This window comes from Choristoneura fumiferana, chromosome 28, assembly GCF_025370935.1.
Source record: "Choristoneura fumiferana chromosome 28, NRCan_CFum_1, whole genome shotgun sequence".
NCBI classification, from domain to species: Eukaryota; Metazoa; Arthropoda; class Insecta; order Lepidoptera; family Tortricidae; genus Choristoneura; species Choristoneura fumiferana.
In genome coordinates this window covers 4,477,738-4,490,492 of record NC_133499.1, presented here as the reverse complement: position 1 = coordinate 4,490,492, position 12,755 = coordinate 4,477,738, and the positions used below count along the sequence as shown (strand labels likewise).

The 12,755-nt window shown below is 38.9% G+C and overlaps 1 protein-coding gene across 2 annotated transcripts in view; it reads right to left on the bottom strand.

Moving 5' to 3' along the window:
• LOC141443670 (uncharacterized) overlaps nucleotides 1-12,755 on the bottom strand; it is a 204,481-nt gene that overhangs the window by 175,787 nt on the left and 15,939 nt on the right. Inside the window, exons 1-2 of one of the 2 annotated variants that reach the window (XM_074109011.1) lie at nucleotides 2,181-2,256; nucleotides 333-519 (exon numbers count right to left, since the gene is read on the bottom strand). In XM_074109011.1, coding sequence (XP_073965112.1) covers nucleotides 333-426 — 94 coding nt within the window. In that variant the 5' untranslated portion in view covers nucleotides 427-519; nucleotides 2,181-2,256. Of the gene's footprint in view, nucleotides 1-332; nucleotides 520-2,180; nucleotides 2,257-12,755 lie in introns of those variants that run through there. The other variant, XM_074109010.1, reaches the window with a different exon arrangement.

Sequence of the window (12,755 nt, the reverse complement as noted above, 5' to 3'; positions counted from 1 at the left end):
AGAAAAAAAATACTTAATTTTTTCGTAAGGGCTACGGAACCATATTTCGGGCTTCTCCGACACGCTCTCGGCCGGTTTTTTTTCTTTGCCTTCTGCCCTCGCTACTCCCTATACCCTTCGTCGAGTGTTTGCACACAGCGGGCCTGTGAGAAGCACCAATATCTGACACAACCCAGCGTGCATAAATATCTAACACGACTCTATTTCTAGGGCCAGTACAGTAGGACGTGTCAGATATTTTTGCACGCTCCGCTGCGGCAGATATTAATGCGTCACTGTATATAATTATGTATCTATCTGATTATTTGACAATGAAATTGACGCCAACTTACCATAAGAAGAATAAACAGCGAACGTGAGTAGCAGGGCGGCGTTTACGACGACAGCGCCGAGTCTCACGCGGAGCGCGCGCAAAATGGCGGCCATGCTCACAAGATGGCCGACGCTACTACACTTCACTAGGCACTATCACATAACATTGGCGAGCGTAGTCCGCGAAATCATTCGCGGTGGATTAATCTGTAACAATAGAAAACATACTTATTTACAATTTGTCATCATCATCATCATATCAGCCATAGGACGTCTTCTGTTGGACATAGGCCTCCTCATAGACCTCCAGTTGCCTCGGTCGGCAGCGGCCTACATCCACCGTGAACCCGCGACTTTAACCTGGTCATCCGTCCATCTCGTTGGTGGACGTCCTACGCTGCGCTTGTCGATCCGCGGTCTCCATTCGAGAACCAATAAAACTTGACCTTTACGAGCATGAGACGTGAAAAGTATTTTTATATAGTTCAGCACCCTAATAGTTAGTTGCTCTTGCAGGTCCATTTCCCTTCACCCTCCCTGCTCCATAGCAACATAGGGTTCAATATAATTCAATGAATATACCTTTACACGTCACTTAGGGTCACATTAGGGCTTGGATGAACGAGTATTTATACTTGTATCGAATTACTTTGTATTACTAAGCCTCTGGCAGTGACGGGTAGGCTAGGAGCTGGTATTCAGAAAAATAATTATAGTTTAAAAAACTAAAAAACACGCTTTAATGGGAACTGATGAGCACGTGTCATGATTCAACCCTACGAGTAATCTCATATGAATTGTATAGTTAAGTTATTTTTAAGATAGTTTTTACTTCCATGGCAGTTTTTACTTCAGAATAATGCGTTTGCTTAAATAAATTATCTACCCATCTTATTTTTTACATTTATCACTAGTGTTAACCCGCGGCTTTGCGCGCGTAAACCATTAAATTCAGCAGTTAAATAGAAATTCCGATATTTCACTAAATTCTCGTGGAAATTCCCTAAAATCATATCGTGGTTTTCAAGATCGATGATTTGACTAGGTTAATTTTTATGTATAGACTTTATTATATTTGTCTACGTTACTTTCCTAAAATTTGGTTTGTTGGTAAAACTAGCCAAATCAAGTCTGGAACTTGCATTATATATCCCAAGCGAAATAACTTGGCACCTATATAGATCTCAATTCTTTTTTCGGCGAAGTCAACAACGACGCATTTCTTAATATTGAACTTGGCTATCATATTAATTTTTTGTTTTTGATGGGATATAATTTCAGTCAGTCATCCCAGCATATTACGTCCCACTGCTGGGCACAGGCCTCCTCTCAGAACAAGAGGGCTTGGGCCATAGTTCCCACGCGGGCCCAGTGCGGATTGGGAACTTCGCACGCACCATTGAATCGCTTCGCAGGTTTGTGCAGGTTTCCTCACGATGTTTTCCTTCACCGCAAAGCTCGTGGTAAATTTCAAATGTAATTCCGCACATGAATTTCGAAAAACTCAGAGGTGCGAGCCGGGGTTCGAACCCACGACCCTCTGCTTGAGAGGCGATAGGTCAAACCACTAGGCCACCACGGCTTCACGGGATATAATTATTTTTTGTAAATAAATTACAGTCAATGTTCATAATTTTTATTAAAATCGATCAGAGGCATCTATGTTATCACGCCTGTATTCCCAAATGGGGTAGGCAGAGCACACGAAACGTTACCGCTTCGGAGCCACTTTTAGCAATTTTGGGGTATTTTATTCCATAAACTTTTATGGGTTTTAGAAATACTAGAGCGCCTTGCTAACTAACAATAACTGTATTAACTACATAAATTAATAACACAAATGACAATATTAAGTGCACCAAACTTACGCGCTTACGATGGTATGCCAATTGCCCGTCGTCTCACAAAACCCACAAGATAATGAACCGCCAAAGTCAGATCACGCCATTTACGCATGCGCCTATTTACGTCAATTGATTATTGATATCTATTTTATTTAATTATCAAAAATAAAACTGTTAAACAGGTCATGAAGGTCATGTTATGAAAGATTTAATATCTCAAAGATAGGTCATAACCTTCTAAAAAATTGTTTTGTTTTCAACAAAACGAATTATTTTTCTGACATTTTATCAGCTGGGTTATTTAACCCCTTTATATATAAACTAACCAACATAGAAATGTTGAAAAACCCCCGACATTTCAAAATTCAATATCTCAACAACAGCTGAACCGAATTTGATCAAACATAGTCAAGAACCACCGCTAGGCAACTTGCTGTAAGTTTAAAAAACCTGTATCGAAATCTGTCCATCCGTTTACGAGCTACGATGTCGCAGACAGACAGGTACTCGTATTGGCGTTAAACTTATAACACACCTTTTTTCGGCTCTTTTATCTTTTCATTCTACTCGTAGTGTCTACTCTTTTTTCTGATATCCTGTCAATCGTTAGAAGATTAACTGGAAGAGATCCCTTTAAGGGATAAGTTCGCCTTTGTACTTCTTATTATGATTTTATTTGTTAAATTCATGTGTTTTTATGTACAATAAAGAGTTTACAATACATTTTTTTTGCGCCGCTTAGCTATGTTTAATTAAAAACGGTTCAGCTGTTTTTGAGATACAATTTTGAGATGACAATGGCTTTTCAACTGTTTGCTTTACAAATGTCACAAAATGTTTATTTGAATAGAGCACCCATCTCCTGGCCTATGACAGAGCAAGGGCCAGCCAGCACTAATTACCAAACTCCATTCGCCGGTATTTTTGTTCCACCGTCCACCCCGAGGCGAGAGGGAGAGAGACTCACGCGTACATTACTAACTTTAATTTATTTTCTTTTGTGCACAAGACTGTGACGTAGAGTGCTGGATTAAGACCGGATTTGATGCCCTAAGCAATCCACGCCTGTACCCCCCCCCTTCTATCCATAAGTAACTTAGTATCGATCTTTGAATTTTTTTAACAAAAAATGGAGTCGACTTCAAAACCTTGAAAATATTTTTCTACTAGTTTGAAGTCGGTGCCTCAGCACGAGCCAGCAGGAGCGGAACTAATATAGTCGTCTACCTCACCTTCATATGTATGTATTTGGCTTTAATCGCTCCTGCTGGCTCGTGCTGAGGCACCGACTTCAAACTAGTAGAAAATTATTTTCAAGGTTTTTGAAGTCGGTTCCATTTATTGTTAAAAAAATTTCATTGTTTTTAGTGATTTGTAGCCAAAGTGCATCTCACAACGATTCCATTAAGCTCACACACGGCATAGTTATATTATTTTATAACAGAGTACCGGTACCTACGGTCTTCATCATCAGGTCCAGTTCACCAAATGATACTTTCTAAAAGTAAATACTTGACTTGGTATTAAAAATGCCAAAATCGCTATAGGTGTGCTTTAAAAATTCGAGGGTTGCCCTCGATTTCTCTAAGATTCCATCATCAGATCCTGACTTGGTGTCAATGGGACCACCTCGGAAGTATTTCCTTTAGAACTAAAAAAGAATTTTGAAATTCGGCCCACAATTGGCGGAGTTATCGCGTAACAAACATACAAAATAAAAACATACACCCGAATTGAGAACCTCCTCCTTTTTTGAAGTCGGTTGAAAAAAATTACGTATTTATTACAATTACAACGAAATAAATCATTAATACGCGCGGATTTTCATTTGAAGCCGTGGTGACCGAGTGGCTTGACCTATGGCCTCTCAAACAGAGGATCGTGGGTTCAAACCCCGGCTCGCACCTCTGAGTATTCCGAAATTTACCACGAGCGGTTTTTTCACGGTGAAGGAAAACATCATGAGGATACCAGAACAAACCTGCGAAGCAATTCAATGGTGAGTGTGAAGTTCCCAATCCGCAGTGGGCCCGCGTGGGAACTACGGCCCAAGCCTTCTCACTCTGAGAGGAGGCCTGTGCTCAGCAGTGGGACGTACCTATATAGGCTGGAATGATAAATATATCATGATTTCTATAGGTGCTAATACTCTTTGGTCATGATCTGTCATGGCGACAAAATATAAAGAGAACTGACGTTGTCATGGAGGTTTGTGCTAGTGTCGCCCCCTGGGCAGAGCTTTGCCTAATATTCTCTATTATTATCTAGATAACCAAAGTCAAGATGAGTGATTCTAAATTTTAAAGAGTGGTTGGGGCCGCAAAAAAAGAAAGGTGTGACGAAGGTGTTACAAATCATGTTGGTCACTATAATTCAATGTAATTAATGATTTAAAATCAGGTCACAATAACCGATATGTCACGAAAAGCGGACTAAGCTACGTCATTATATCCAAATTTTGTTATAGAGAACTTTATTTTACAGTGCAATTAAGTCATATAAGCGTTTGGCCATTGTAAGCGGATTCTACTGTAGATGGATTTTAATCTGTCATCTCCCAGGATAACAGGATCAAAGGAATTTGGGCACAAATTTGTGCCTCTGGGAGAGGACAGGTTAATAATATTAATAATAAAATCCATCTACAGTAGAATCTGCTTCTTATGTGATAAATTTGGAATAGCAGGAAACTTCGCTGGGGGAGCTAAAAGCCAAAACATTTCAGGCATCAAATAACAAAACAAGATGTCCGACTCAGTCATTAGTGCTAGCCTGCGGTCTAATCCGCGCGTTCTCGTGAATAACGAGTCATGCGCGAGTCGGACTCGCGCACCGAGGGTTCCCTACTTTATAGATACCGATGAATATTGTCGCAGATGAATGTGACGTTGGGGACAGTGACTCAACGGGGTCACGCCGTTTTGTCCCCAAATTAGTTTTGAATAATTATTCATTGATTATTAATTTATTATGTATGTTAGTCTGTAAGGTATTTATTGTATGGGCCAAGTTGCCCGAAATAAATGAATTTATTATTATTATTATACGCAGTGTGGGGTTATTTTAGATGGTTACTAAAACAGACAGACAAACAGAAGTAAGCTAAGCAACCTAGAAAAGTTGGACAACCCCCGACATTGTCATTTCAAAGTTCTATATCTCAACAACGGCTGAACCGATTTTTAACAAGGATAGCTAAAGGAAACTCGCTTTGACATAAAAAGCGGCCAAGAGCGTGTCGGACACGCCCGAAATAGGGTTCTGTAGCCATTACGAAAAAATTAAGTAATATTTTACTAAGAATCGTATTTTGTACAGAATATTCCGAGTTTAGGTAGGTATATTTTATACCTTAGGCTGCTATTTACTCTTAAATTACTAATAATTCTCAAGAAAACTTAACCGTTATAGTTTTTCTTGTAAGTTTGATATACTTACTACCATCCTGATTTTTTTCAAATTTTCATCATTCACTGCCGCCCATGGACACCTACAGCATTATTAGGACTTCGGGTGCGTTGCCGGCCTAAAAGGGGGGCTAATGGGGGAGTGGAGTTGGGCCTCCGGATCCCCCACTCACCGTACGAAACACAGTAGCAAAAGTACTATTTCACGCCGGTATTCTGTGGGAGTGTGGTACTAACCCGGTCGAGCCGGCCCATTCGTACTACAGCCAGCAAGTGGTTACAGTAAGGCTCTACCACATAGGAATATTCATTGTGCTATAAGAGCTGCCTTACACAAAATGTTTAGTTTCTAGGTCAGCCGGAAGTACCCTATATTTTTTTCGGTTAAGGTTGTATGCAAACACCTTTTTTAATTACTGTTCCTTTGATTGCGTGGACTTGAAGATTGATTTTTTTACAGTTTCAACGACTGTAGACCTGAGTAAATGGTTTGAATTTCAACTCGATACCTTTACGCGTTCCCGAGATAAAGGGTCTTGACTGACAGACCGACGGATGGACGCACAAAAAAAGTGATCCTGTAAGGGTTCCGTTTTTTTCCTTTTGAGGTACGGAACCATCTACATCTGGACCTACTTTGCAACGCAAGTACCGTAGTTGACAGTCGTGGTTAAACTAACCAGACCACTTCAAAAACGTTAAAAAAAACAATTCAAACCTCGAGACGTCGGTAAAATCAAAGGGGAAACAAAAGACAATCATTGAAGTGGTGCGACATCGCCGACGTCCGTCAAACAAATGATTTATGGCCGGCCATTTTGTTTTTTTTTCCCGCCCTTTCGAGTTGGCTCCGTCTGTGGAGTTACGAAACGATTGTCTCTGGTTTTTAATTTTTAAAAAGGGTTTTGTTCATTGTCATTTAGATTTGGCTGTGCGAAAGTTTTGCGCAGAAATAAATAATTCATTTTTTTTAAGAATCAAGGCACCGGTAGGTACAGTTTGATATAGCTTCAGTAGCTCTTAATAGGTCAAAGCAATTTTCGAAAGTTAAATAAAAAATAGAAACTAAATAGTCCAGTCTGAGATCGCATTCTCAAAGTTCTTATAACACAAAACATTCGTGAAAGTAAAAGTAAAAGAGATGCACGAAAATTACAACACGAAGTTGCATTGACCAATAATGGCAAACAAAAGTGGGAAAATCCTTTTATTATTTTACAGTCTCTTCTCTACCCAACCCAATAGATAGAATATAAAGCCAACAATAAACATTGTAACAGTAAGATCAGGAAAGTAAATAATCGACTCGCTTCGCACTCCTCGTCCGCCATGTTTGTTTGTTTTTTTTTCTCCACCCAGACGGCTTTGATGTGTCCACGCCTATGTTCGTAATTTAAATTTATGACTGCGTTCTGAGAAGAACGGAACGCAGCGCTACCAATCCAATCCAAAAGGTCGAATGAGATTGAAATACGAATGCGACTTGAGCTTTTTTTTCAATGTTAAATTCTAAACGCACCTTAGCGTTCTGTGCTGCCAGTGTTGCCATTATAAAAGTAATTTTAATGTGGTAATTTCTCTCTGATCTATCGGATATCTATTTCATATTTATGTTGCCAGTTTCCTTTTGAACTGATTCCGTTATGGTCGAAACGTTATAATTGTGAACCGATGAAAATTCATTCGTTTGATCGCGACTCGTGTATACGGAAAACGAAAACACACGTGTTTCTCTCGTCTGAAACCAATTTGAGTTATTTTATGTTTCCTAGTGAAGACATCACTAAGAAGATTTCATTTAAGACGCCATGTTCAACCATAAATAAGACAAATTAATTCAGGAAGCTACATTCTCCTTAACTGACAGATTGACAGTGACATTTGTACTCAATAAAGGTTTCTGCGACATGCTAGTTGGCGCGTATTGTGAGGTCCGTTGACATTTGACATTTGTGTCACTTTGTGATTGGTTTAATAATTAAATGAGCCAATCGCAAGCAAGACTGTAACTGCAAACGGAGCTCTTGATACTAACGCCATCTAGCGATACAAACACTTTTTTCTACCAACTATATGGTTACCGCCTCTCAAACAGAGGGTCGTGGGTTCAAACCCCAGCTCGCACCTCTGTGTTTTTCCAAATTCATGTGCGGAATTACATTAGAAATTTACCACGCGCTTTGCGGTGAAGGAAAACATCGTGAGGAAACCTGCACAAACCTGCGAAGCAATTCAATGGTGCGTGTGAAGTTGCCAATCCGCACTGGGCCCGCGTGGGAACTATAGCCCAAGCCCTCTTGTTCTGAGAGGAGGCCTGTGCCCAGCAGTGGGACGTATAAAGGCGGTGTTGATGATGATGATATGGTTACAATAAGAACCTAACCAATTTAGAAAAGTTGATAGACCCCGGACATTTCCCATTTCAAAGCTCAATATCTAAAAACAGCTGAACCGATTAAAATTAAACATAGCTCTATGTACTACCGTAAGGAAATTCACTATCACGTAAAAAACTCGGATCCAAATTGATCTATCTGTTTGAGCGCTACGATGCAAACACAGACAGACAGACATTGGCGTCAAATTTACAACACCTCTTTTTGTGTTGGGGTTAAAAACTCCAATAATAAAGTCGGTCAAGTGCGAGTGCGAGCAACTCGCGCATGAAGGGTTCCGCACCTTCGTACAATGTTTTAAAAACAAATAGTTGTAATATTTTTTTTGTAAAAATATCTAATACAAGCTTTTTTGCTGGCGGTACTTTTTGCCCCTGGTTACCAAAGTAGGTAGTCGTCAAGCGACGAATCAAATGAGACCAAAATCGATGCGGTCGTGTCGTTTCATTACAGAGTTCCCACGGCCAACATCTGACTTCATCATCAGATCAGCTCTACGTCATAATAATATTGCATTGTCTTCGGATTTATACATGCATGCAAAATTTCAGCTCGATCGGTTGAAGATATCCACTTCAAATTTAAGTTGAAATATTTTAATGTAGTAAGCACTGGGTGCAAGTATTTTGAATAAAGAACAATTTTAAATTCTCATCCTCTTAGGCTGTCGCCCTGTCGGAGGCTGAATAGCGCTTTAGACTCTTGCCATGGGCCGCGGCGCCCGCGGCAGAAAAAAAAGTGGCTGAACGCGGGAATTCGGCCGACTGCGCGTACTTTTTATGAATAAGTAAATAAATCTTAACCTGATTTTAAATTTTGACCTTGTAAATAAATAGTGTTACCTTGTAGTGTTAAAATAAAAAAAAGAGTGCTTTATTGAAGTTGGCATTTTCAAACTTTATTTTATTTTAGTATTTTCTGTTGTAGCGGCCACTGTAATACATAATCTGTGAAAATTTCTAGTGCCTATTTATTACGGCTCAAGAGATAGAGCCTTGTGACAGACAGACAGACAGACAGCGGAGTCTCAGTAATAGGGCTCCGTTGGCACCCTTTGGGTACGGAACCCTAAATAAAAAGATGCGTTTCGATTGAAACCTCTTGACTATCAACCCGAATTCAAATCAGATTCAATTCAATGCGACAAAAAACCCTAAATCATAATTTATATCAATAAACATCCCAAGCTTCACTATCAAACTCACCAATTAAAATAAGTATCTTAATTCAGCTTTAAGACAAACTTTAACTAAACCTTTTTACCAAGGATTAAGGCTTAAATTCCCAAAGATATCATGACGTGTCGATACAAATCAAGAATGGCCCACGGTATGTTATACACACAGACAGACGTACAGGCTAAATGTTTTGTTAGAAATGCCTTACTTTGCTGATTTTACTTTTAGAAATACCTTTTTTTGCTGATTTTACTTTTTGTTGGCTGTATTTCCGTTGTCATCGAAACTACACTTCCGTACCAAATTACAAGTCCAAGCCATTTACCGTTGAGGAGTTTCGTCCTGCAGGGACGGTCCTGGCCAGACTATCAGGATGTCGCCACCAGATTATTATATTGTCACCAGATTTACATAAGTATGCCAAATTTCAAGCTAAACCGACCACCGGAAGTGCGTCAAATTTAACTTGCAAGATTACAATTATACGAGTACGAGATGACCATCATCATTCCCTGTCTATATATTATTACAACCTGCCCAGACACCGGCCTCCTCATAGGTTCAGATGGCTTGGGCCGCAGTTCTCATGCGGGCCCACTGCGAATTGGGAACTTCAAATTCACACACACCAATGAATGAAAAACACAAGTGCAAAATTTCAAGCCTTTCTGGTTAGCGATTGGAACCGAAATCTTACATGAGTATACCTCGATCCTGTTATAGTGTAGGTATTATATCATCTATAAAAATGGATGATTGGTTAACAATGGAAGTTTAGACCATGTCGAGTCGGGATATACTTTATCGCTGTGTTGATGTTTGAAGTTAAATTTATTTTGCGTTAAAAATCATCCTGTTATTAAATGATATTGTAACGGATAACTTACGTCTTAAAGCGAGTTTAGCTCGACATGTTTCGGGCTATTTCGTAGCCCTTCTTCTCAGGAGCACGCGACTCGGCGGCTGCCGCAACACGCACACTACGCGCCACCGCTCTGCTCGCGCGAATATCATCTAATATGAGTGAGTCTCACGGTAGTTTCATGTTCAAAATCATCTTGTTTTTTAACAAGCTTTTATTTTACTTCCAATGTATGTATGTAAGTTAAATTTGAACCACTCCCAGTGGCAAGATTGACTTGCAATTTGGCATACCTACTTACGAGTATGTAACTCTGGTGCCAATACAATAATCTGGTAGTGACATCCTGGTGGTCCGGCCAGGATCATCTCCACAGGAGGGAACTCCTCAACGGTTAATAGCATCGACTTGAGATTGGTACAGAAATATAGTTTGGATGACAATGCAAGTACAGTCAATAGAAAGTAGAGTCAGCAAAAAATCTTGTAATTTAAATGAAATTTTTACCAAATACCTATTTCGAATATCTTCCATGTACACTTTTGACCCTCTTCAGCTTTATTGTACATATGTTTATTGTATAGATGCAAAAGTTTGTAAGTCTGCTTCTTTGTTACCTCTTCCCGTCTAAAGTTGAACCGATTTAGATGAAATTCGGTATAGGGATACTTTGAGTCACGGGGAAGAGAAGAAAATAGTTTTTATCCCGGAAAATTGCATAGTTCCCGCGGAACAGTGATTAACGAATTCTAAGTGGACAACAAAGTGTTCTTAGAAAGGTTCCGTTTTTTCCTTTTGGGGTACGGAACTCCTAAAAATATTAAAAAATATTTTTTCTACAAAAACTTCTTTACTTGTGTTGCGATACGGACAGTTTATGCGATTCAGATGACTAGCACACACACGCATAAGGCCGATATGAGTTCCGCCTCGAATCTGCTATCGTAAAAGCAGCTATATCTATAAAAACCGTAATAACCCGCAGCCGGGGCAATAACTGCGCCTGGTGTTACTTCTGTTGTTAAAAATGCAGTTTTGGGTTAGTTTTTAAGACTATTGTTAAGATTCTGACGATGCCTCGTGTTTAAGTGCGAAACGCGTCGGCCATAGCAAATTATTTAATAGTGAGTTAAAATATATTTTTCACTTCTCATGCTCGTATAGTTCGTATTTATGCTAGATCTAGGCGACATAAAATGACTTGTTATGCTCTAGTCTAGTGCATAAAATAAAATCTTCGTCTAAGACCAAGGCAAATAGCAATCAAGTTTAAACCCGCTAAAACAAAGAAGTTTCTACATATATATGTTTTAATAATTTTTAAATTATATAAAACTAAAAATCAGTCAAATCAATCATAATAAATAAAGGTTACATCAAGGTTCAATTTTGTTGACATATTGATTTTAGATACGAGATTTTTTCAAAGTAGTGACGATATATATTTATTTGAATTCAGGTTTTCTGGCGATGGTTCTTTCCTTGCGATGGTCTTTGACTTTGTCACTTCAAAGTTCAATATCTCAAAAAAGAAAGAAAGAAAGATTAGAGATATTGAACTTTGAAGTGACAAAGTCAAAGACCATCGCAAAGAAAGAACCATCGCTAGTAAACCTGAATTCAAATAAAAAAAAACGCATTCAAATCGGTACACCAGTTTAAGAGCTACGGTGCCACAGACAGACAAACATACAGACACACATAGCGGTTAAACTTATAACACCCCTATTTTTGCGTCGGGGGGGTTAAAAAAACACTCTCCCCTCACATAACCATCCTTCGGTTAGTCGGGTAAAAACATAACCCTCCTTCGGCCGAGCCGAGCCGGCCGAGTCGAGTGAAAGTTCAAGCTAAATTAAACCGTGTTATAACCGCAGTCCGTTCTACGTTAAACTATAGTATAGTTCCTTGACCCCGAGGATCCAGTTCACATCGAGTGGCGTTTACCCTTCCGCAGTGTGTCGCGGCAGAAAGACACGAAGCAAAGGGCTCGAGTGCACTCGGGGGCCCTCGGAATTATACAGGTGAACGGCTAGGGTTGGTGAGGTGTCGATAAAAAGGATATCGATAGATTTCTGTTAAAAAAACATTTTGTACACAAGTTATTTAGCTGACTGCACTTTTTGTCAACTGTACATGTATTGACATTCAACTTACATAATGTGTACCAAATTTCAAATCAATCTGAACACTGAAAGCGAGTCAAAATTAACTTGCAAGATTTTACGCAAAAAAAACACAGCGACAATAAATAGGGCAAGTAAAACAAAAGCTTGTAAAACTGTTAATAATCTAACCAACTTAGAAAAGTTAAAAATCCCCGACATTATTATTACAATTTCAATATCTCTAAAATAGACGAACCGATTCGAGTTTGCTAAATTTTATGTAAAGACCATATTTTATTTGTCTGTTACTTTTCTAAAATTTGTTTTGTTGGTAAAAAGTAGCCAAGTCAAATCTTAAAATTGAATTACATCTCAAGTGAAATAAATGCATTGTGTAAAAAATATCTGTTTAAATTGAGCAATTTATATTGAGGATTAAGTAGCTAACATTATAGTTGAATCAAAAAATAAGAATTTTTTCTATAGCTTAACTCATTTTACCTGCAATGTTGCATGTTCTTGTAAATTTATTTCAGGATTTTCTACACACAACCTTTGATCTCAATTCTTTGTCTGCGAAGTCAACAACCAATGACGGATATTCTTAATACTGATAATACCAGCAGGACAGCAAGTATCGACAAGCCA